At 41.0% G+C, this 26,118-nt stretch overlaps 1 protein-coding gene across 3 annotated transcripts in view; it reads left to right on the top strand.

Annotated features, from left to right (window-relative positions):
- Window positions 1–26,118, top strand: part of UBP1 (upstream binding protein 1) — a 52,461-nt gene that overhangs the window by 16,452 nt on the left and 9,891 nt on the right. For 2 of the 3 annotated variants that reach the window (XM_038570312.1, XM_038570314.1), the window contains exons 3-11: window positions 7,268–7,344; window positions 13,068–13,173; window positions 13,849–13,955; window positions 15,485–15,637; window positions 15,739–15,849; window positions 16,284–16,391; window positions 21,507–21,610; window positions 23,520–23,574; window positions 23,859–23,952. In XM_038570312.1, coding sequence (XP_038426240.1) covers window positions 7,268–7,344; window positions 13,068–13,173; window positions 13,849–13,955; window positions 15,485–15,637; window positions 15,739–15,849; window positions 16,284–16,391; window positions 21,507–21,610; window positions 23,520–23,574; window positions 23,859–23,952 — 915 coding nt within the window. The remainder of the gene's footprint in view (window positions 1–7,267; window positions 7,345–13,067; window positions 13,174–13,848; window positions 13,956–15,484; window positions 15,638–15,738; window positions 15,850–16,283; window positions 16,392–21,506; window positions 21,611–23,519; window positions 23,575–23,858; window positions 23,953–26,118) is intronic. The other variant, XM_038570313.1, reaches the window with a different exon arrangement.

The raw sequence follows: 26,118 nt of genomic DNA on the forward strand, positions 1-26,118 counted from the left end.
TATATAGTTTCCACAGTAACTCTAGGAGAAGTTCAGGGGTACCTGGGAGGTTCAGTTGGTAGAACATGTGACTTTTTTTTTTTTTCTTCTTTTTCCGAGAGAGGGAGAGAGAGAGAGAGAGACAGAGAGAGAGAGAGCGCGAGCGAGCATGCATGCATGCAAGGTTGGGGGAGAAGGAGAGGAGGAGAGAATCCTAAGCAGGCTCCACATCTAGCACAAAGCCCTACAGGGGGCTGATCTCATGACCCTGAGATCATGACCTGAGCCAAAATCAAGAGTTGAATGCTTAACAACTGACTACACAGGTGCCCCTGAGATAAAACATGTGACTCTTGATCTTGGGGGTCATGAGTTCAGGCTTATTTAAAAAAAAAAATCCATCTTACAGATTTATAAAATAGCTGACAGCAGTTGATTAACTTGCTCAGTTCATACTGAGCTTGGTCAAGCTTAGATTTGACAAAAAATTATTGATGCATATAGTAGTGTGCGCAAGTCTTAAGTGTGTAGTGCAGTGAATTTTTACGTATATTATTCCCTCGAAACTACTATGTCCAGTATTTCTAGCACGCCAGCAAGCTCCCTTGTATTCCCCTCCCAGATGATACTCGAAATTGACTGTAATTAGTAAAAGTGCAGGTGATTTTCTTGCACTTGACTCTGGTCATTGCAGTATTAATGATGAATCTTTTCATGGTTGTAGAATTGTGTTAGTTTATCTTTTAATTTCTTTGTCTTTTAAGAAAAAAGTGGAAAAGTGAACTGCAAATGTAGAAATATTTTTTAAAAATGTATGAATATTGAGGTGCCTGGGTGGCTCAGTTGGTTAAGCATCCATCCAACTCATGATTCTGGCTCATGTCTTGGTCTCAGGTTATGAGATCAGGCCCCAAGTTGGGCTCCCCACTTGGCAAGGAGTCTGCTTCTCTCTCTCCCCCATTCTACCCCTTCCCTTGCTCGGGCGTGTGTATATCCTCACTTGTGCTGCATACGTTCTCTTTCTCTAAAATAAATTGTTAGAAAAGCCTATTTGAATAACCTTTAAAAACACATTGGAGTAATTAAAAGGAATTATTTTATATACCTTTTATTTTTATTTATTTATTTTTAAAAAGATTTTATTTATTTATTCATGAGAGACAGAGAGACACAGGCAGAAGGAGAAACAGGCTCCACGCAGGGAGCCCGATGTGGGACTCAATCCCAGGACTCCAGGATCACTCCCTGAGCCAAAGGCAGATGCCTAACCGCTGAGCAACCTAGGCATCCCTTTTATATACCTTTTAAAAAGGAACTGTAAAACCTTTATTATGTGTGTGTGTGTGTGTGTATATATGTATGTATATATATATATATATATATATATATATATATATAGTAAGATTTTATTTATTTATTCATGGGAGACACAGATCGAGAGAGAGGCAGAGACACAGGCAGAGGGAGAAGCAGGCTTCATTTAGGGAGCCCGATGCAGGACTCGATCCTGGGTCTCCAGGACCATGCCCTGGGCCGAAGGCAGGCGCTAAATAGCTGAGCCACCCAGGGATCCCCAAACCTTTATTATAGTACAGGAGTATCAAATATATGTATTACAATGTCATTCTTTCACAGATGTGGCTCCTAGCATTTTTCACTTTGACAAAGGTTCTGGACCCATGATTTTTCATGAATCCACTAAAATTCTTTTCAGTAAGGAGTGGTTCCATAGCTCTCTCTAGAGCCAGGCAAGATTTGGCCTGGGTGAGATGTGGGTTGAGTGTCTTTCATCCCACCTCTTTTAAGCTGCAGAAGCAAACAGATCCAGGCTCATTCAGCATGGTGTCTTCAGGTGATAGGGCTCCCTTTTCAAAGGGAACATTCTCAGGAATGCATATGCAGTTTTGATTAGAAACTAGAAACGAAAAAAAAAAAAAAAAAAGAAACTAGAAACGTTTCCTGTAGTGCATAATATAAAGAGAATCGGGTTAAGTATGGAAAATAATGAGATTTGATTAATTTTATCCAGGAATTACAGCAAAACCCCATGAATATTTTTTCAGCTGGAGTGACATCATGTCATGTCAACTTCTTGTGAAGTATACCTCTGTGACACCATTTTAGTATTGATGGTTGGACTAAGTATTGACAAAATTTACTGCCTATGTTTTTAGGAATCCAATTGTCACTCACTTTTAAGGCTTATGAATCCATTTTCTTGCATTTATTCTAGCACATGAATGAACTGTAGTTCATTTTAGTTCTAGATGAACTCTTCATCTCCACCAAAGAAAATGACTTAACATGGCAGTATTGCCTTGTGTATTTAAAAAGGACACACCCTATAAGAAGGGATTAGACAGGGCTTTGGAGGTGTCATTGTCAGCATGAATTCTTACTCTTTTTTAACTTACTTGTGAGTTTATCTGCATTCATTTTAGTACATGAAGGAAAGTTGGAAATGATGGTTAATGAAAGCACAGTTACCCCATTTTATGATTATATGATAACTTTGGAGGGATTAATTATCCATGCAGTTAACTTAACTTAGATTATTGACCATACCACACTTTTTATAGATAAAGATTTAAACCCAGAGTGTTCTGATTCCACATCTAGTTTTCTTAACTACCAAATCTCTTTACTGGAGTAGTTCCCAGTGTTTTCTAAGTTTTTAGTTAATTGTCACCATTTAAAACTTGACAGTTTAAATGGAGGATTATATACATGGTTCAGACTTTGAAAGGTATGAATAAATAAAGTCTTCTTTCCTCGTCTCCCAGTTATCAATTTCTGCTTGCCTCAGGCAGCCACTGAATTAGAACCATTTATAAACACCTAAGACAATTCTAATCATGTGTTATGACAGTCTTTGTGTAAGAAAACTATTATACAGTTAATATTTTATTAAATTTATTCTAGTAAACTTGTTCACGTGATGGGTGAATTGTGTGCTTAAGTGTGGTTGTGGTGAATATGATGGTCTTGTCACTCAAGGATGAAATTTAAAAGAGAACTTAAACTTAGTGTGTCTGTAGTAAGGCCCGGTAGATGCTGTCATACATGGTTGCTGATTAAATAGCACTGCCTAGGCTATAAATACCCCTGTTGCGCATTGGATGTCCTTAAGCACATTCTTCACATATCTTTTGGTTTCTTTAAGTGTTTCACCTGGGTACAATGAGTAGTGATTTAAATGTATCCTGTGTCTTTTCTACATGTGATGGGGTATGAGGTGGAAAGGGCCATGGTGAGTAGTGGCTATCTGCGGTCTCAGGAATGGGGCTGCTTTTGAGTGGATCCCATTCTGTCACTTGCTAGCCTAGGCAAATTTCTTAATTTAATACTCCCCACATAAGGTAGTTGAGAATTAAGTTGAATTAATGTGTATAATGCACTTACAAGCCAGGCAGCACATAGAAAGTACAACATGAGCCTTGCTGCTGTTACTGTCATTTATAACTAAGTAGCTTGAATGGTTTCTGTGCTGGAGGACCAACTATTTAGACCTTGGTCGCTGTGTTAGTTTCTTGTTGCTGTTGGATAAGCAGTTTTTACAAATGGCTAGAACCCAACTTGGACTCCATACCTGTGTAACAACTCAGGAAGTTTGCAGGTTTGTTGGAAAGTATGTTGTTATAATCTTTTATTTTTTATATCATTTTTTGCACACACACAGTATAGGAAGGGGCAGAGGGAGAGGCAGAAGCAGACTCTGCACTGAGCAGGGAGCCACATGGGGGGGGGGGGCGGTGCTCAGTCCCAGGATCCTGAGATCGTGACCTGAGCCAAAGGCAGATGCTTAACCGACTGAGCCACCCAGACACCCCAGAGAGCCTTTTTTAAAAACAAACAAAACTTACCTTGATTTGAGAAGAATAAAAATCTAATATAGGAGCTTTAATGCTTTATAGGTGCTTTAATACAGGAGCAACAAATCCTAAGATGTGTTTGTGGAAACAGATTGAATTTTATATTGAGCACAGAAGTATCCTTGTTAGGTTGACTAGAAAACATAATACAAAGGAAGATAGGAACATTGAGATTTCGTCCTTTGTTTGATTTTTTTTCAATCCTGAGAATTTAGAGATTTTGAGAATCATAAGATAATGCTGGTGGGACGAGTTGTCGTCGTCGTCGTCCCCTTCCCCTCCCCCACCCCCAGGGGCAGGTTGCTGTACATCTCTTCCACTTCCCATCCCCCTGGCTGCACTTCTTTGAGTTACTGTCTATCCCAGAGAAGTCTCTTGACCCTCTTCTCTTTTTTCTGCACTCACTCTTTACATGATTGTGTCTTTAAGTAGCCATATCTAACAGCTGTACCTGAAAAGTCCTCTGTTAATCTCTCCAATCGACATTTTTTTCCTCTTCACTTCAGATTTGTACATCAACTTGATTATCAATTTGGATGGCTAGTAGATATCTCAGACTTAATGTATTCAGTTGTGCTCTTGATTTTCTCTCCAGGTCTACTCCTGGTGGTCTTCATTATGTTCAGGACCTTCTGTGGCCAAAATTTGGAATAACCTTCAATTCTCCCCCACCCCTCCCCCCCTCAAATTGCACATCTGATACACCAGCAGATGCTTAGGCTCTTCCTTCAAAATAATCTCCAGTGACAATTTCTTACAGTCTCCACTCCTACTGTTGTATTTGAGTGACTGTTTCAGACTGAGGGAGTTATGCTAACCTGATAAGTGAAAATTGATTTCAGTATGATTTTAATTTGCATTTCTCTGATGGAGATTAGATGTCCTTTAATATGTTTAAGAGTTGTTGGCATTTCCTTTTGTGAACCACGCATTCGTGTCATTTGTTCATTTTATTTCTTGTAGGGATGTTGGACATTAGTTTGTGATTTTGTAGAAGTTCTTTATGGATTAGGAAGATTAGCCTTTTGTGTCTAATATGAGTTGCAGATATTCCCCCTCTTGCATTTTTCCTGTTTGTGTTGACTAGCAGGAATCCACGAGTCAAAGAATATAGTATTTAATTTTAAAAAATACTTATTCATATACTTTAAAATTTATTTTCTGAGTTTAGATCCATTGTTAAGTATGCTGCAAATTTAACTTTTTAAAAATATCTTTTGGCATAGTATTATTTAGTGATAATCTCTCTCATTTTGTTGAATGACTTAAGGACTCTTCCTTAGTAACATACTCTAAATAATGGTTTTCCTTCACCAGCTTTGGAGTGGTTTGGTTGTATTTTGTGGCCATATGACCTAGTACCGTTTGTATATTTACCGTCTGTAAACCCCACTGGAGTATGGATGGATCATAAAGATCCTCAACTTCATTTGGTGCTAGAAGCACACCTTTAATTACTTTTGATTTTCTCCATATCAAGTTATACTGTCATTTTTATTACTTATGGCAGGTAATCCAGAAATCATTTTTGTGGTTTGGAGTACCTTCTTAACTTTTGGCAGCAGCATATTTTCCTAATTATATAGCTTGTGTGTGAATATCTGTTTGTGTTTTCTTATGGACACTAAATGAACACTGAGAGAATGTGAGTTGGGCTCATTGGTCACAAGGAAGAAGGCTCTAGGATTAAAATTTGGTCTTCGCTCACACAAAATGTGGTACACAGTGTTCATAATATCACTACTCATGGTAGCCAAGGAGAAACAATCCAGATGTCCATCAGCTGATGAATGGATGAACAAGTTGTAATATGTTTGTGCAGTGAAATAATATTTGCAACAAAAAAGGAATGAAGTATAGACATAGCTTGTAGATGCTGCAGGTTCTGTTTTAGACCACCACAGTAAATACTGCAGTAAAGTGAGTGAGTTTTTTGGTGTCCCAGTGCATATAAAAGTTACTGTGACAGCATCCTGTAGTCTGTTGTAGCATTAATGTCTAAGAAAACATGTATATACTTTAGTTAAAAAATACTTCATTGCTAAAAACTGGGTTATAATGACTGTTCACAGTTCACCTTAATAATGATGAAAAAGTTCGAAATCTTGTGAGAATTACAAAATGTGACATAGAGACACAAAGTGAGCAGATGCTTTTGGAAGAAAGGCCCCGTTAGACTCATTTGATGTGGGATTGTCACATATAAGCCTTCACTTATAAAACTCACAATATCTGCAAAGTGTGATAAAGCAGAACCCAACAAAAGGAGATCTGCCTGTGGTAATACCTGCTACAACATGGGAGAACCTTAAAAATATGTTTTAGTTAAAGAAGCCAGTTAATCACATGTTGTGTGGTTACATTTGTATCAAATGTGCGAAGTAGGCAAGTTGCTAGACAAAGAAAGTAGATTGATGAATGGTTGCCAGGGGCTGGAATGGATGAGGATGGGGAGTGATTGCTAAGGTAGAATTTTCCTTTTGGGGCCATGAAATCCTCTAAAATTGGTAGTGGTGATGGTTACACAATTCTGAATATACTAAAAACTAGTTAATCATATACTTTAAAGGGATGAGTTTTATTGTATGTAAGTTTTATCTCAATAACACTGATCAAGATTTGTTCTTGGGTTATGCATGTATGCATAATAAAAATTTAGTGTGGGGGCGCTTGGGTGGCTCAGCGGTTGAGCATCTGGCTCAGCGGTTGATGCCTTTGGCTCAGGGTATGATTCCTGAGTCCCAGGATGGAGTCCCGCGTCAGGCTCCCTGCATGGAGCCTGCTTCTCCTCCCTCTTCCTGTGTCTCTGCCTTTCTCTGTGTGTCTCTCATGTATAAATAGATAAAATCTTAAGAAAAAAAAAAAATCTCTCTCTCTAAAAAAAAAAAAAAAAAGTGTGGGAGTATAGCAAATGAAAGTAATGCCAGAGAAACTCCTCAGTCTTCTGTGATTGTGCAAGAAGGAAAGGATGGTGGTATTTGCAGGGAAGAGAAAGATCAATCTGAATTTACTTCTCTAGTTGAGAGACAGTTGAATTTTTTCTTTCAAAGATTTTATTATTTGAGAGAGAGCATGCATGTGTGCATACATGCAAGTGGTGGGGAAGAGCAAAGGGGGAGAGTGAGAGAATCCTAAGCAGACCCTGAACTGAGCATGGAGCCCAACACAAGGCTCCATCCCATGACCCTGAGGTTGTCATGACCTGAGCCAAAATCAACAGTTAACCTGACTAACCTAATCACTTAACGTACTGAGCCAGCCACCCACGTGCCCTGGGAGACTATTGAATTTTTATGTTAAACAGAGTGATGTTAAAAAAAAAAAAAAAAAAAAAAAAAAAAAACAGAGTGATGTTCTTTATATGGATTGTTAATGATACACAATTTCTTTACCATCAAATAATTTCTTTAAAATAGGTCAGTCTTATGAAATTCGGATGCTGGATAATCGGAAAATGGGAGATATGCCTGAGATCACTGGAAAATTGGTAAAGGTAAGGATGATCCATCATAATTCCTAACAGATACTGCAATGCTTAAAAAACAGTTTTGCTGTAAAAGTTTTGGGGTTTTTTTTGCACAAGAGTTATTTACAAATTATTTAATTTCACTTTAAGAAGTAATAGCTGTATTGAAACTCCTAACTTTTATTTTTTTTAAAGATTTTATTTATTCATGAGAGACACAGAGAGAGAAAGAGAGGCAGAACACAGGCAGAGGGAGAAGTAGGCTCCTCGCAAGGAGCCTGTTGTGGGACTCAATCCCGGGAACGGGATCACACCCTGAGCCAAAGGCAGACGCTCAACTGCTGAGCCACCCAGGCATCTCTGAAACTCCTAACTTTTTGAGCTATATTTTGTTTACTTATCTGTAAAACAAATGATAGCAGTTATTGGGTGAAGTAAATGTGAAAGCCCTTTGGAAACTAAGGTACTGTAGTTGTGGCTATGGGGGGAAAAAAACCTACCACCACAACAAAGGCTTAAGGTTTTCTTTAAAAGATATGTGGGGGGTAATGTAAGTGTTCATATGAAACTCTTCAAAACCCTTTTATTTTACCTCTTAAAATTTCTCTAAGTAAAAATCAAACTCTGTTCACTCTATTGATGTATTTGAATGAAGGCAGTCATTCCAAGTATAGAAGGTGTGGCCCACCGCTTTTAGACTATATCATCAGAACCATTTCTGCCCCCTCCAGTGTCATGCAGGGTGGGTCCTCTAGCCTCTACTTGTCACTCACCACGGTGTATTATAAATTCCATAGTATTACAAGGCAAGACTTCTAGAATAAGCTTAAGTGGAAGAAGGCAGAACTTTAGTTTGTCTAAGTGTTAGCAAGAGAAAAGCAGACATGAGTTCTCTTGATGCTTCCCTCTTCCTACAGAGAGGCATGTAGGGGCCTGGGCACTGCTGGGCCCTCAGTATGGAGAGGCATTCCATTGGAAAGACTCCCCTCTGTGGATCTGCCTTTTTAGAGGGTGAGTACAGGAAAGGCAGCCTTCACAGGGGAGTGGATACTAATATAAGGCTAACAAATTTGGTGTGTCTGGGAAAGCCAGGTGCCCAGCACCCAGAGGCCTGAGAGTCTTTGGGATGTTTTAGTGTTCCTCCTACTCCTGGGGGCAGGAAGCCTCCCAATCCTGTGAGAGGTTGAGGGAAAGATAGGGGCTTGCTCCCCACCGATTAGTGTCTTGCCAACTTGGAGTGAGCTCCCAGACTTCTCCTTCTGACTCCTGGGACTCGCATCTTACCCAGAACAGAGGGGGAGAGATTATTTGCCCATTCTCACATTTGCCATTTGTTCTTTGAGTCTGTTGTGTCTGTGCTCAATTGATGGATTTGGTCATTTCCCTGGAGGGTGAGTCAGATGATTTTATTTTTTCATTCTCTCCATTGGCATTCTGACCTGTAGTGAATACTGACTGAGCTTACCGTTTTAAAAAGCCATCATCGTTCAGAGTGAGCAGACCCTACTTGGATTCGCTGTTTCCTGCTGGGCAGATAGCTACGGTCTAGTCAAGGGCCAGACTTAACAGCTCTCATTTTCCAGTGTGTAGGAAGCTTATTGTCAGGCCATTGGGCACCCCGACACCCCTTTAGGCAGATCTGCCAATTGTGTCACACCCACTTAATGTCTAACCAATAGAGATTCCTGGGTGGTTCAGTGGTTGGGCTTCTGCCTTCCCCTCAGATCACGATCCCAGGGTCCAGGGATCGAATCCTGCATTGGGCTCCCTGCTCAGCCAGGAGCCTGCTTCTCCCTCTCCCTCTGCCTGCTGTACCCCCTGCTTGTGTGTGTGCACACGTGCGCTCGCTCTCTATCAAATAAATAAAATCCTTATATAAAGTAAAAAATAAAATTCAACCAATATACATATTTTGAAGATGTGGGTGAACCCTTCTGTTTCTGTGAAAGTTGTATTCGGTGACTGTTAGATGTGGTTTTGTTCTTTTTTAAATCAGTATAGAAGTATAGAAAAATTGTTTAAATTGTAGATTTCTCTATAAATTGGAGTAAGACATTATGTGCCCCATATTGATACCCTTAAAACTGGATCCAAAAATGTTAGAACACTACTGAGAAACTACTTCTATGCTAAAATTCAAACATAACCCAGAAGTAGAATGGTATGATGCATCCATATGTGTCTATCATGTGGTCGTTTATGATAAACTCTACATGTCTATCATTGATGCACATGAAAGTTCTCCCACCAACTTCCACAAGAATCGTCAGTTTGCCATGCTTGTTGTATCTCTTTCCGCTTGCGCTTGCTTTTTTCTTTTTTTCTCTCTCTCCCTTCCTTCCTTCTCTCCTTGCTAGACTATAGAATTTACTAACTCATAATTTTATTTTCTCTTTTAAACAGTAATTTTAACTAAGCTCATCATTTCATCATTCATAGCTGTTCAGCATTCTGAGCAAAATAAAACAAACTTTGGCATGTGGATCAAATTCCAAATTTAGGTTTCAGTCAAAGCACTAGAGAAAGTCCCTTTGGAAGCAGTGAAGATAAGCTGGCTTTTCCCTGTAAAATAGGTGGTAAATTTAGAAATAACTCATCTACTAGAGGAGACTTAATGTTTAAAATACTTTTGGTAAGCTAGCTAAAAATATCTGTCAGAGTAACTTGGAATGGTAATTCCAAGGATTAATTAAGTTGTTGCATGACTGCTTTTTAAGTTCAGCTTCCTTGGACTTAGTTCTAAATTAAAATACATTAAAAACACTTAATATACAAAATTAATGCAAGTTAAGAAATTACAGCAAAAATGAGTCTGCATCATGAGATAGTGAACTGTTGACAGTAGAGAAACCATCCACCTATAAGCACAGAGTGGATATTTTGTTGACATTAAACCAGGATTTGTCTTTGGAAACATCAGTTTCCTTAAAGAGCTCCGGATTGGAAAGGTTAATTTTTAAAAGGTCTTAAATTGGTTTTATCTTCCACTTGATAAAGCCCCTTTTCTGGTACTTGGTGGCTGTGCCAGAACACATCCAATTAAGTCTTGAGAGCTGGTCCAGGATTCAGAGCTACAGTCTGCTACAGCCAAAGACTGCAGGGTGAATTTCTTAAAAATTACATCCTTTTTTACCAAGAAGATCCCCAAAATATTCCATAGCAGTCTGTTACCTAATTCCTGGCCCCATGATCTTTGACTCTGCTACTGTGGGGGAGTCTGGGGAGCAAATGCTGGAGTGTCAGCGATGCTTTGGAACTCGCTGAACATGCTTACTGTACTCAGTGAGGTGCTTATTCTATTCGTCATATTGGTAGGGCCCTTTAGCTGTTGCTGGTTGTTTAGGTGTCTGAGTTAATGACTTTTTTTTTCTCTTCAAATTGCATTTAAGAAGATTTCTTATATATATTGCCACTTCTTAAGTATGGTTCTCCTTTCATATTCCTTACTGTACTATCTTAGTCTGATCTAGAACGGGGTTTAGTAAAGCTCTCAAATGATACCCACATTCTCATACTGTTTCCATCTGAACTTGTGGATTCAGTCTGGGTCTTACTAAATATGGAAGAATCAAAATCATGACATTTCAGTGCTGCACTTTATTCTGAGTTCAGTGTGTTGGTGAGTGTGACCCAGGGGCCACTGCCAGCCTGTGTACCTTCCCTGTGAGGTTTTTGCTGCCAGTGGGTGGCAGCATGACATGGGTGTTGGTGGACTGCCTGGGCAGGCCCTGTACACGTGGGTGCAGGTGGGGGAAGGCAGATAGACATGAATCAGAGCAGCAACTGTGCCTCTGTAGATTTCTACTTTGGTCCTGATGACTGACTTGGCCTCTCTTTAAACTACAGTTGACCCTTGAACAACACAGGTTTGAATGATATGGTTCCATTTACAGGCAGATTTTTTTCAATAAATAAGGTATAGTACTGTAAATGTATTTTATGATTTTCTTAGTAACCATTTCCTTTTCTCTAGCTTTATTGTAAGAATATGGCATATAATATATAACATACTAAATATATGTTCTTCAATTGTTGATGTTATCACTAAAGTATCTAGTCAACAGTAAGCTGTTAAGTAGTTAAGTTTTGGGGGGATCAAAAGTTATACATGGATTTTTGACTGTGTGGGAATTCAACACTCCTAATCTCCATCCTGTCAAGGGTCAACTATATTTCAAATTAAGATATAGCTAATTTTAAATAGTTTGCTTCAAAATACTTATCTACTATGTTTTGGACAGTACTTGGTGGATAGGGAAGGCAGGCACACTAAAATAGTATTTGTATGTATTGCTAACAAATTATTTCCTATTTATACCAGAGCATCTGTTAGAAATACGATTATCTTATTGCATCATGAGAAAGTTATCTATATAAATGTGTCACAATCATGAATTAGTGCAAACGTGGTATCTGAAGGCATTTGGATGACCTGTTTTCCTGTTCCTGGAATGGAACAATAGTTGGCACCCCAAACCTGTGGGAGGCGAAAGAGGGATGGGTGGAGAACAGAGAGCTGGCCTAGAGTTTGTGGAGTAAAGTCTTCCCTGGAAACAAACCATCCTGTTTGGATAAAGTTTACCTGTGAGGTTTTTTTTTTTTTTTTTCCTTTCCCTTGCTTACCTCAGATAACCTCTTGCAAGTGAAATTGTAGAGATGACTTTTGCATATATATGTTCTTCTTCTTCTTCTTTTTTTTTTTTTTTTTTCAGATTCCCCTACCTGTTCCTTGACAATCCTTTTGTTTTTTCATTTCATTAAAATATAGTTAACATGCCATGTTATTGGTTTCAGGTACAATATAATGATTCAGCATTTCTATATATTAGTACTCATCCTTGACTATCTTTAAAGAAGTTCAGTTATCAACTTTTATTTTATTTATTTTATTTTATTTTATTGATTGATTTTATTTTATTTTTATAAAGATTTTATTTATTCAGGAGAGACACACAGAGAGAGGTAGAGACACAGGCAGAGGGAGAAGCAGGCTCCACACAAGGGAGCCCGATGTAGGACTTGATCCCAGGTCTCCAGGATCACACCCTGGGCTGCAGGCGGCACCAAACTGCTGCACCACCAGGGCTGCCCTCAACTATTATTTTAAATGAACAGTTTTACCATTGTACCTTGGTTTCTTTGTTTCTGTTTATACTGCCCTTTCATTTTAGTAATTCCTGTGTGCATCTGATGTTTTCTTCATAGAAATGGAGTTCTTGCTCACTGATTTTATGGGCATGTACCTTAACTTTGAATTGCACTATCAGATTTTAAATAGAAATTTTCCCTAAGTAACCATTTTATTTGCACCTTTTATTTCCAAGTTACAAATCTTGCACCAAATAATTATACTCATAATCCAGATATTATTCCAAGAAAGCAGTTCACTTAGAAAGTGTTTAAAGGGGGATCCCTGGGTGGCTCAGTGGTTTAGCACCTGCCTTTGGCCCAGGGAATGATCCTGGAGTCCCGGGATCGAGTCCCATGTCAGGCTCCAGGCATGGAGCCTGCTTCTCCCTCTGCCTGTGTCTCTGCCTCTCTCTCTCTCTCTCTCTTTCTGTGTGTGTGTCTATCATGAATAAATAAATTTTAAAAAAAATAATAGAAAGTTGTTTAAAGCAGGTTTTTTTTTTGTTTTTTGTTTTTTTGGTATGCTCCTCTGTTAGAGGTTAATACATAACAAGTGAAAATGCTTCTGCATGTTAGCTGGAACAGTTTAAAAGTACTCATTTTCCCTACTTGTTCCATAGAGCATCATAAGAGTTGTATTCCATGACAGACGGCTACAATATACGGAGCATCAGCAGCTTGAAGGCTGGAAGTGGAATCGTCCAGGAGACAGACTTCTTGATTTAGGTACGAGTGGCTGTCAAAAGAGAGATGAAGGCAGTTGTTTAGGTGTGCCTGGTGGGTAGGGAAGGCGCCATGTATACCTGCACCATGTATAATTGGGTGGAGAGAGTTTTGATGTTAGCAGATCCTGTGTGCCTTGAGTTGTTCTATGGTTTAGAAATGAAGTGGGCTTTTAGTGCTAAAAGAACCTAAACCAAGAATTTGGGGTTTAAAATCATTTATTTAATTCTCAGTTGGCTCCATCCATCATATGTTGAATAAAATGAGATAGAAACCATGGTGAAAGGGATGCCTGGGTGGCTCGTGGTTGAGCATCTGCCTTTGGCGCAGGGTGTGATCTCAGGGTCCTGGGATCAAGTCTCGCATCAGGCTCCCCTCAAGGAGCCTGCTGCTCCCTCTGCCTGTGTCTCTGCTTCTCTCTCTGTGCGTCTCTCATGAATAAATAAATAAAATCTTAAAGAAAAGAAAAGAAACCACCAGCCATCCTGGGAGAAAGTCTGATAGGCATTAGGTGGGTTTCAGTGTTAGCACCTATTGAGCCGTTGACAGGGAAAGCATTGAAGGGAAAGGTTCTGTGTAGAGCTGTAATAGCTTCATTTGAACATAATTATAGTAAGTTGTAAGCTTTTTAGTTACCCGTAGTGAATGAGTTTCTATGTAACTTTTTTTAAAATACAGATATCCCAATGTCTGTGGGAATAATTGACACAAGGACTAATCCAAGCCAGTTAAATGCGGTTGAATTTCTGTGGGACCCTGCAAAGCGCACGTCTGCTTTCATTCAGGTTTGGAGTTTTTATGTTATTAGAAGCATGCTAGCTGAGGCATTTAGAAGGCCATAGATGAGATTGAATTCTTGACACATGAATGTATCTTCTTTAAGTGCTTGTTTGTAAGCTCTTTTGTAATGTTTTCTATTTTACACACTTTTAAACTTACATATGTATATGCTGTTAAATTGGACTTAATCTACTGACTCATTTGTAGACTATATATATATATATATATATATATATATATATATATAAAGACAGTCTGGCATGTAAAGCATTATTCAAATGTTACTTTTACCATTGATAGTGACAGTAATCAAAACTTTTATTGTTCATAAGATACATTTCTCTTGAACTTAAAAGCTGCTGTTTAAAATAGAATGGGAGTGGGGTACCTGGCTGGCTCAGTCTGTAGGATGTACGAATCTGATCTCTGGGTCGTAAGTTCAAACTCCACATTGGGTGTAGAGTTTACTTAAAAAAATAGAATAAAAGGGTGGGATTGAGAAAAGTGTACAGTTTCAAGATTTTCTCTCTAGTATAATTTAAAGACATTCTAATATTGAAAATTTCAAGCCCCACAAAAGTAAAAGAATAATAATGATGAATCCTCAGGGTACCCATCATCTGGCTTCAGCAGTTAGTAGTAGTTTCCCTTGTTTTAGTTATTGATGGAATACTTTAAAGCGACTCCCAGGCATTTAATTTCACCTATAAATACTCAGTTTGTATCTCTAAGAGATGAATTTTTAAAAAAAACTATGTAAAATGCAATCAGTAGTAGTTTTTATACCTTGTATACGAAAAGGTAATCTTTATGTAGAAAGGGAAATTGCTTAATTGTTAATCAGCATAAGTCTGATTTGTGTGAACTGTAAAGAATATTTGTTTTTTTAAGTATCTGTAGTATTTTGTGTTTCTTGTGGTTTACCAAATACTACCAATAATCACTAGGGCATGGTACACATTAGTTGACATCATGCTGGGATTGGGAGAGGGGCAGAAGTGGTGGGAAATGAGCGTTGTCCTCAGTGAACTTTGAAGGTTGACAGAAGAGTTTGGATTGATCCAAGCAGGGTGAATAGTGGCCCTGCTCCAGGCGGTCTCACAGCTGGTGTGTGTAGACACAGCAGTAAGCTGCTGGGCTGGCTAGAGTCCAGGTGGTGACAGAAGAGGGCAGACAACAGAAGCTCTCAGCAGTGAGGTGTTGGATGCTGTGGACTGAGCCAGGGAGTCCGGATCTGAGAGCATCATTCAGTCCGGAGTGGAGGGTAGGAGATGTACCTATGATCCAAACAAGTCCTGCATTAGACGAGGAGAGGCACTGGACTGGGGGAGAGCTCATTGCTAGAATGGTCAGAAAGGCCCAGTTGGATTTGTGAAAGCCGTACGGAAAAAATTCATGTCAGCCATCTGGCTAATATGCAGGAGTTTGAAAGGATCTTGAATTTATGGCAGTGGCAGGACATCTGAGAAGGAGCAAAGTAGGAGACTCAGCGGACGGTCCGTTGGGTCCCCTTTCAGCTTGAGTTGTTTTTCAGGTACACTGCATCAGCACAGAGTTTACCCCAAGGAAGCATGGTGGTGAGAAGGGAGTGCCTTTCAGGATTCAAGTTGATACCTTTAAGCAGAATGAAAATGGAGAATACACGGATCATCTACACTCAGCTAGCTGCCAAATCAAAGTGTTTAAGGTGAGCCATAGAAACAAGGCTTTTAGTTACTGAAGCCCAGTTTTGCTTGGAAGTTGTCCATCTTCAGCCCAGTGGATGAAATCATCTGCTTTGTTTTCAAGCCTAAAGGTGCGGATAGGAAACAAAAAACCGACCGAGAGAAGATGGAGAAGAGAACGGCTCACGAGAAGGAAAAGTATCAGCCGTCCTATGACACCACCATCCTTACAGAGGTAGCGCACAGTAGCGTTTGGTATCCGAGGAGGAGAGCGGTTTGCATATCAGCACTCTCTAAGGAGGAGTTGCGCTGTAGCGGGGTCGGGAAGGTGGGGTGGTAGAATGTTCTTGGTGAAATTTGTGGGGAAAGGATTTTACTTAAATTTGGGGGTTTTAATAGATTAAGTTTCCTGGGTGGGGTTGAATGAAGATGCTGAAATCCCAATCAGGTCTCAGAAACAGACCTTCAAAACCTTGAAGTTGGCGAGAGATGAAGTCGGGACCTAGAATGTCTGACTTTTTTTCACTGCTGGGGTTTTGCATTTTCTTTAACTTTGAATCCTGCTAGTCATACGTTTGTTTAATTGGACTGCAGAGACATAAAACAGGGTATTAGATCTTTCTTTGTATAATGAAAAGACATTGATCCCAATCTTTGGTGTTTGTCCAGATGAGGCTTGAGCCTATAATTGAAGATGCAGTTGAACATGAGCAGAAAAAGTCCAGCAAGCGGACTTTGCCAGCAGACTACGGTGATTCTCTGGCAAAGCGAGGCAGTGTAAGGGACTTCTGCTTCTCTTTTCATTGTGCAAGAAACCTTGTGCAGTGTTAGATATAGGATCGACTTCCACAGAAAAGTAAAGCCAAATTTGTTTTTGATGTCCTTGTCTTGATTTAATTTGCTTTTGTTTAGACTTCCTGCTTTCTGTTTGTTCCTCACTGAGGAAAATTTCCTAAATCTAACACTTTAAAACAAAGTTGACCATATTGGGTGGTTTTGGAGGGATAAACGACACCCAGAAATGTGTTCCCTCCCCGTCTCCTTCCCCTTCTCCCTCCCTTCCTCTCTTTCCTTGGCACACACACTTCCTTCAAGAGCACTGAAATTAATAAAAATACTTTCTTTAGTAAAATAGTTATCATTTTTGTGTAATTAAAGAAAAGTTTTGCTTTCTCATGTGTATAACTGATTAAGAAAATTTCATGGATATTTAGAGAAATGATGGCAGCGAGCTTGACATTAACATTCAATACTTTGTGTCACAATTCCCTGCATGTAGTATAAGAGTGTGTGTCTGTGCTTTTAAAAGCCTGTTTGGCAGCACTGGTAGAAACCTTCGCATCAGTGTTTCCTCTTGGTTCCTGCAGTATGATCTAACGCTTCAGGCCAGTCTAGCGCACCTCACTACCCTCAGACCTGGTCCTCCGAACATGCAGTCAAGGGTTTTGGCTTCGTCAGCTTCAGTGCAGCAGATCCTTATTTTATGACCCAGTTCTTCATTGAACAGTCTAGGAAGGTTTATTCTGTCCTTTAATCTTAGATCACCATGTCCCCACAATAAATGTAAACACAGAGCATTCTATAATTTTTTAAATTATTTAAATTTATTTTAAACCATCATCATATATATCAATGGCCACTCTCTCCATCATGGCAGTGCTTATGCTATCAAGGTGCCAGACAGGGGATTTTCACTCTTACACATCTGTGTGATTCTCTGGAGGTTCTGCAAGTCACCGGCACTATCACAGGAACCTCCTTTCCAAATCAAAGCACTGCATGAAAATAGGCAAGAACCATGCACATTTAGTCATCTGGATGGATGGGCAGCACACAGGATGCATTTTCTTTAACTGAGCTCTCTGGTTGTGTGGAACAACTGCTCCTTCCCGGGAATGCCCCCTCCAGTTTTATGTTTTTAATCTTCTCGTTTCCCAGCTGAAGACTCACAAATGGCTCTTGGTAAACTTTTCTGGGAGATCCTGGTAACTCAAATCAGTTTTCCTCTCTTGTTAGAAACTATTTAATTAAAAGGAATGGGTTCTGATAATTCATAAATTAAAGAAATCTGTTATAATCCAGAGCTTATCTGGAGATGGTAGAATTGTTGGTAAATCATTAATGATTCTTAACTCAAGCCTAAAGTATGCAAAACGTCAGCAGTTCACTGGCCTGGGATTTCACATCTTCCTGGAGCGTGTTGCTTACTGCCCTGGGCTGTGTTTGGTTTGGTAAGATACTTCTAGGGGGTGGTTAAAGCTCCTTTTTGAAACCTGTCTGAAAACAAGGTACAGATTAATACCTTAAAAAAGTCCATAGCATTTCCTCTATTTCTGTAAGTGTCTACAAAGAAAGGCCAGCGTTGCTCACAGCTCTTGGATAGTGACAGTGGCTTTCTTTAGGATGGGAGGTGAGGTTCACCTGTTAAAAGGTGCTATGAAATGGTCCCAACTGCATGGAGGCCCTGCTGTTGGTTCCGAAGAGCTGCTACCTGACAAACCCCTTAAGGCATCTGCCAGCCTCTGTCTCCGAGCTGTATTTTACTGGCTCACAAGGGGGCCGCTATTGTCTACGGTCTAGGGTGGGTTGGCATTTTCCAATCTTAAGGGGGAGGGATTTTGTTTACATGCAGCAGAACGGTGCCCACAAAAGTCCAAGCCAGCTGTTGCTGGAGCCATCACAAATTACAGACTCAGCACAGTGTAGCATTGCTCACATTGAAGACAGGGAGGCTGGGAGGCATGACAGAGTAGTAGAAACATTGTGAAAGTCTTCTTCAATCTGTCCTTGCCCTCCTGGGTGGAGACTGGAAGAGGAACCTGTGAGACATGGGTAGGGGGGCCATTTCAGAACCTGCCACCCATTATTCCCTAGGAGCTGAGGCCTCCCAGGAGGACCAGTTTGGTGTTCAGTGAGTAGGGCCTCCTATTTATTGGACAAGTTTTAGATGTCAGATGTTAGCAGCTGTGCTTTTCTACTGTTAAAGGAATCTCGATGTGTGCAAGTGAAATAGGTGTGTATATGGAGGTTCTGTACATTTGGTGGCTCTGCCATATTACTGTGCCGTGTTAACTTGAAGCCTTTTGATGGCTTCGTTTCCTCAGATAGCTGGTAGTGTTAACAGAGCAGATGTGGAGGGGGCCTGATGTTATAAGGTTTACCTCACTCAGATGTGCAAGTTAGGCTGCGTTGTAGTATTTTGTTTCCGGGGGGGGTGGTGTAGTAAGGAAATAATCTTCCAGCCAGTGGAGATGATGATGAACATGTGACACCCAGAAAGCTATTAGATCTACCAGTTGGGTTCCTCAGACCGCACAAGCCAAGGAGGTACTGTTTTGTAAGATGAAGAGAGAAACAAGGCCCTAGTTTAAAAGGAGGAAGTACAACTGAAAGATCCTTTCTAGTGAAATTGGTATGTGTGCAGTGAGTTCACCAGTGCTATCCAGCTAGAGTAGATTGCTCTTTAAGAAAGTTGGTAGTTGAAACAACTCTGTAGTCACTTTTCCCATTTTTAAGGGGGCACATAATGGGTGGTTGTAAAGAATGGGAAGAGCTTGGGATTTCTATTTTATTTTCCTTCTGTCCATACTTCTGTTGGATGTCAGACATGTTGTAAGCACCTGTAACCATCGAGGAGACTAGTTTCTGCCCTCACAGTGCTTCACAGTTTCTTAGCTCGTTCACACTGGGGTCTAGACCCTTCTATACTCAAAATAATTTTGAAAAAGTATATACTCCCTTACATATTTTGAGGTTGACATGAAACTTTTCATCATGAATGTAAACAGTTGCAAAGAAGACCATTTTCTTTTTTTTTTTTTTTTTTAAAGATTTTTTAAATTTATTTATTCATGAGAGACACAGAGAGAGAGAGGCAGACACACAGGCAGAGGGAGAAGCAGGCTCCATGCGGGGAGCCCGATGTGGGACTCGATCCCGGGACTCCAGGATCACGCCCTGGGCTGAAGGCAGGTGCTAAACCGCTGAGCCACCCAGGGATCCCCAAGAAGACCATTTTCTTTTCCACTGCCTATAAATAATTTCATCCCAATATGACATACTTTTATGCCAAAAAAAAAAACTTAAAAAAAAAAGATTTATTTATTTATTTATTTATTTATTTATTTATTTATTTATTTATTTGAGAGAGAGATAATGCATGGGCAAGCAAGTGGGGGAAGGGGTGGGAGGGTAGAGGGAGAGAGGGGAGGGAAAGAAGCAGACTGCTGAGTGCAGAGCCCAGCATGGGGTTCAATCTCACAACCCTGAAATCATGACCTGAGGCGAAATCAAAAGTCAGATGCAAAACTAACTGAGCCACCCAGGTGCCCCTGCTTGAAAATCTTTAAATGATCACCCTAGTTACTTCTTTATGACAAACTTACAGAAATTGAAATTTAAAATTTCCTCTGACCATAAGGCTCATAAGTCAGTTGAGATTTTTTTTTTTTTTTTTTTTTAAAGTAAACTCTATAATCAACATGGGGCTTAAACTCATCCCAAGATCAAGATCAAGCATCACATGCTCTGCTGACTGAGCCAGCCAGGCAGGTGTCCCAATAAATTGAAAACTACTTATTGTGGTACCAGTTTATCAAAACAGCAAATCATATACATTTTGACAAATAGTTGTTAAAAGTAGAAATGTTATTGGAAATGTATCAAGAATGAGGGTAGTAGTATGCACTCAAATTCTAGATGTTTTTGTAGGTAAGAGAAACTTGTTTAGATGTGCTTATTTTTCGTTGAGCAGTGTCATTCAGGTCTTGGAATTCCTTTTGAGTCATCTGCACAAGATCCCAGTGACCTATTTTTGTATGAACTGGTAGATCATTTCAGTCTGTCAGCTGACAGCAGGTCTCCTGAAGTTTTTGAAGGCAGGAAGTTTGAAGACACACAGAAATGTTTGGAGGTCATATATATTTTTGTTTATCCTAGTATCTTTGAACGGTCTTTTGCGTGGTTTGGGGAGTCTTCTCTCCCCTGTCCCTGGTGAGGTATGACAACTTTTTTGTATAAAATGGGAGAAGAGTGATTTCTGAAGGGTGCCTTGGAACTGGGGCCATCCTCACAGACTCACTCTAGATGGAACGTGAGGGAGGTGGACTCACACTGTGTGTAGCTCAGGTTGAAAGGCTTGTACGTGGTTGCCCTGGCCTGCTCAGCCCGCTCAGCATGCTTTTGACTCTAGCTTCTTCACGTCTCCTGATGATAATAGTCAATGCGTCTTTGTATCTTTGTTCTACATTTGGTCGAAATGGTACCTGAAGTTAAAAACACCCTAGCTCACCATGCCCTTTGAGAAACTGTAAATAATAAACCTGTGCAGATGGGTGGAAAGACATGAGCAGCACGATACATGTTGTTGTATGTTGATACCAGGCCTGCCTCACTTTGCTTAGGGATTATTAATTTTAGAGGAATCGACGAATCAGTTGGGTACTGGTGAGGCTGCTCCTTGGGTGAGAGGACAAAGGCGAGCTAATGGGACAGAGCCCCCATCCTGGTCACTGTTGGTCTCATGTCACCTGTGAACCCATTCCTGCCTCTGCTGTTCTAAACCTTGATAGGTGCCTGCTACAGAACTCATAAAGAGGAGAGTGAAAGTTCTTGAAAGCCAGTGGTGCAGACGTGTACATTAAAAATGCCTGCATACATTTTTGCTGTTCTTATCACTTCAGGTCTCCCTGAGGCTAATCAGTGTGTAGATGCAGGTGGCAGGTAAAGGCGCACAGAAGTAAATTTGCTATGTTTCTGTGAGGTTGCTTGATTGTCAGGTGTCTTGTGTTTGATAACCTCACATTTGGCCAGACTAGAGAGTGACTTAGAAAAATATTTCTTCTATACACTTCTAAAACCATCTCATTAATTTGTTTTTGTTTCTGCCCTCAGTGTTCTCCATGGCCCGATACCCCCACAGCCTACGTGAATAGCAGCCCTTCCACAGCGCCCGCCTTCACGTCCCCACAGCAGGGCACTTGCAGCGTCCCCGACAGGTACCGCTTCGTGCCGCCGCTCCCCCAGGCCTGGCCATGCCAGGCTCCTATGCTGTTCTTGTGCTCAGCTTCCAGCATCTCCTTTGCTGAGGTTTCCAGTCATGGGAGCTAGCCTCCTCAGTGTGAAAGGAGAAGACTTTTCTTTGCCCGCCAGCCATTTTGCTCTTAGCCCTTTGTGCCTCACACATTCACAGCTGTGGAAATTGTAGAAAAGGAGGTGTTTTTAAGATATATCCTTTGTGAGAGAAAACATGAGTGGAGTCTGTGGGTGGAAAAGGGCAGTGAGTTGTACAGTGCACTGTGATGTGGATGTGTTCAGGTTGCGTTCGACGTATGCACCATATCAAACGAGAGCCGTTTTCTGCCCCACAACCCCCACAACACATGATTGATTGATTTAGGTAAGTCTTTAAATTTAAAGGAAAGGCTTTCAGTTTCTGAAAGTGCTGTGGTTTGAGAAATGGTGATGGTGGACTTGTTCTCTTTTGTTCTGCGGCTCTGATTGGCATCTGTGTAGCCCAGGGGCTCCGGGTGGGGGCCGGGGTCCTGTGGGGGCCGCGCGGTGCCGGGAGCGGGGGCCTTCCTGGGGCTTTTCTGAACGGCCCAAGCAGGTCACCTCAGAAGTTCCCTGCAGTCAGGAAGTTTCCAGCTGGGAAGGAAGGCTTCTCTTTCTTACACTTAGCATCCTGTCTTGGTCAGCCCTGGCGGCTGTGACTGGAGCTGTAGAGCAACAGAAACTTGCTTCTTGCTGTTGTGGAACTGGACATGTGAGGTCAGGGTAGGTTCTGGTGAGGGCCCCCTGGGTTGCAGATGCCTCCTGGGTCCTCACACGGTGGAGTGGACACCCCACCTCCCAGCGGCCCCGCCTCAGTCACGCTGTCAGGTCAGGGGGGACAAGGTTGGTCAGCATGCGCATTTGGAGGGCACACAGGAATTCAGTCTGTAACAGTCTGATAAGAAAAACAAAAACCTGCTTTTCCCTGTGGAGATGAAGAGATGGTAGGCAGTTCATCTGGTAGATGTTGGTACTTTACGAGGAGGAGCAGGTGCTTGGACTCTGGTCCGGGAGACCAGGCCCTGGCACGTGCCCTCTGGGGGCGCCACTAGTCTCACAGCACAGGCTGGGATGTCTCAGGCGACGCTTATGACCCCAGAAGCGGGCTGTGGGCCCGCACTGTCTGGGAGCTGTGCTCCACGAGTGACACACACCCTCCTGTCCCAGAGGGTCAGGAAGGACAATCACTGGTCAGATCATAACTTAAGTCATTGAAGTACAGGTGCTAAGAAAGGAGTCTGAGCCCAGGACCAGGAAGTGCCATGCTCCCCCATGGAGTTACCTTAAAAACTCAAGGGGGGTGGCACCCTTTGTTCCTTTTGTTGCCCTGGATTTCCCCCTCTTTTATCATGGGTACATGTATTATTTAAAGGGATCTCACTTTCCATTTTTACTTAGGACCCTTTGTTAGAGCTCCTTATTTTCTTTCTTTCTTTCTTTTTTTTAAGAGCTCCTTATTTTCTTAAAGTGTGTGTGTATGTGGCAATTTACTGTTAACTGTTTATCCTGATTCTTGTATTTTTCCTTACTAAAATGAATGAGTATCCTTCATTTTCCTGGCACCCCTGGAGATAATTGGAATTCTTTTTTAATTGCAATTAAAACTTGCAATTCTTACTATACCTGCTGGAGAAGGAGGAGTCACAAATCAAACAGTCATTTTCTTTGTCCTCACTCCCTGACCAGGGGTGCCAGCATTCTTAAATCACAAATTTATACTCTCTGTCCTCCGATACTATGTTAAATTTACCCAGTTTGATAGCTTTTAAATCTTGATTTAAATATGTGTGTATATGTATACATATAGATGTATATATGAAATAATTCTCTTTTCCTTCCCTCCATTCTCCCCAGCAATTCTTCTTCCCCAAATCATCAGGGAGATGGAGTTTCACAGGCCTGCAGTGAAGTAAGTATGTTCTCCCTGAAGCTGCCTGAAGCTCTGAGGGGCCTGCATTTGTAAGGCTCTTACAGAGATCCAAGGCATTGTTGGGTCCCTGAGTAGTCACACCTGTCTTCCTCTTGGGTGTTTTTTTTACTTTAAACTTGGAGGATTTCTGTGTTTTGTGTGAATATTGTTCTTCATAACATGCCAGCCACTTGGGATTTGGTTTTTTGGGGGGTTTTTTTGTTTTTGTTTTTGTAAGTTTGAATAGTTTCTTGTGTTTCTGTTCATTTTTTCTTTGTTAATAGCAACTTCAGCCTTCAGCCACGATCCAGGAAACACAACAATGGCTGCTCAAAAACAGATTCTCTTCATACACAAGACTGTTTTCCAATTTTTCAGGTATGTTTGTGTTCGTGTTTGTGTACATGTGTGTTTTGTACTTGTTTCTGAACTTTTATTAACCTTAATTTTTAAAAAAATTGAAGTAATTATGGATTCATAAGAGGTTGTCAAAACACTTAGCAGGAAGTCCTATGTACCTGTTCTCCAGTTTCACCTGGTGGTAACATCATGTGTCCCTCTTACACCAGGAAACTGATGTCAGTATGATCCACTGATTCACCAATTTAATGTACCTTCATTTTTGTACAGGTATATATAGTTCTATGCAATCTGTCTCATTTTATTCATTTTATTGTAAAGTAATTTTTTGCTTTACCGTATGTTGCAAAGATAGCACAGAGATGTTTTGTGTACCCTTCTCTCAGTTTCTCATATAATTGTAGTATCGTATCAAAACTGGGAAATAGACGTTGGTGCAAAGTGTGTATATAGTTCTGTGTCATTTTATCACATGTATGGATTTGTATCACCACCACCAAAGTTAAGATACAGAATTATGCCATCACCACAAGGATGCTATCACCACCTTTATACTACCCTGCTCCTCCCCCACCATACCTACTCCCTGGCAATCATTAATCTGTGTTCTGTCTCTTGGATTTTGTCATTTTGAGAATGTCAGATATATGGAATTACATAGTATGTGACCTTTTGAGGTTGGCTTTTTCCCCCTCAACATAATGCCCTTGAGTCCATCCGAGTGATAATGTTTATCAATAGTTCTGTTTTATTGCTGGTGGAGTATGTGCTATGAATCTACTCAGGTATAGTGTTTGTATACTTAAGGTTTTTCTTGCTGAGTTAGCTAAGGGAGTATGTGGAATTTTTAAAAAAGATTTTATTTACTTATATAAGAGAAAGAGTTGGGGAAGGAGCAGAGAGAAAGAATATCCAAGCAGACTCCTGCCAAGTGTGGAGCCTGACTCGGGGGCTTGATCTCACAACCCATGAGATCAAGTTGAAACCAGGCATCAGATGCTTAATTGACTGAGCCACCCTAGTGTCCCTGTTGATGGAATTTTAAAAGGGACCAAGCAAGGTGCTTGCAGTGGTGCTGTAAGAAACCTGTTGAGAGGGACAGAGATAGAAATACCATGTGGGACAGAAGCAGCATTTCCCAAGTATATTTGGCTGTAGGACCCTTTGCCTAACACAGCCTGGCTAAACACCCCCTGAGAATTGCCAGGCCACAGTAAACTGGTAGTGAGCTTGCCTGGCCCGCAGTGCTGTGGGGCCAGGGAAATGGAGTGTGAGCCTTTGAAGAGGACAGAACTATGTGCACACACCTGACCTAGGGGAAAGTTTGATTTCACAAAGGACACAGTTTCCTATTCTGTCAGCCATTTATTGTGACGTTGTGCAATGAGTAGTCATTCCCTGTGTAGCTCTTTGTCTCTTCAAAATTAAAGTACTGGATAAAAGTGTTGCTAGCTTGTAGCCACATTTATATATGATTGTATCTTTATCTGGAAAATTGAAAATCTAAAAATTTCAGTGTGTAGGCAAGATGCATGTTCAACCCTCACAGGAAAGACACGGGAAGAGCAGAGCTATGAAGAGCTCTGGCGGTGGGAGCTGAGGGAGGTCCTGTTAGATGAGTGTGTGTTTCTGTCTGGAAAATGTGGAGCTGGCCTCTTGCATTTCTCTCTTGCAGGAGCTCCCAGCAGTAGAATGGGGAGGGGGGACAGGGAGGCTGCCGCCCTGAACCTCTAGGCACTCACCTTCACAAAAGGCTGTGTGCAGGTCAAGGAGATGCACACACACATCTCTGGCCACAGCTCTGGGCCCTGGGGGAGGTAGCCAGTCTTCCGCTTCCCCAGCTCTGAAAACCGACACCTTGAGTGTCTGCTTGATGGTGGTGGGCTTTCCTGGTCTTTTCTTTTACAAGCTAGGAAGTCAGTAGGTTCTCCCCTGCAAGCCTTCAATCAAAAATAGAAAGATAACTCCATTATCTTGTTACATACCTAAGTGGGTATTTATTACATGGAAGTCCTGTCTTAATCCCAGAGGGTACTTGAACTGTACCAGTAAACCACATCATGAGTGTTAATGAAGGGAAAGAGGAGATTATGGACACAATGAAGCATAAAAAGTAGGAAAGTGGGATGAACTTCATGTATCCAACCCCAGCCTTTGGTCAGTCTTGCTCTCTACCGTTCCCTC

This window comes from Canis lupus, chromosome 23 (genome assembly GCF_011100685.1).
Source record: "Canis lupus familiaris isolate Mischka breed German Shepherd chromosome 23, alternate assembly UU_Cfam_GSD_1.0, whole genome shotgun sequence".
NCBI lineage: Eukaryota > Metazoa > Chordata > Mammalia > Carnivora > Canidae > Canis > Canis lupus.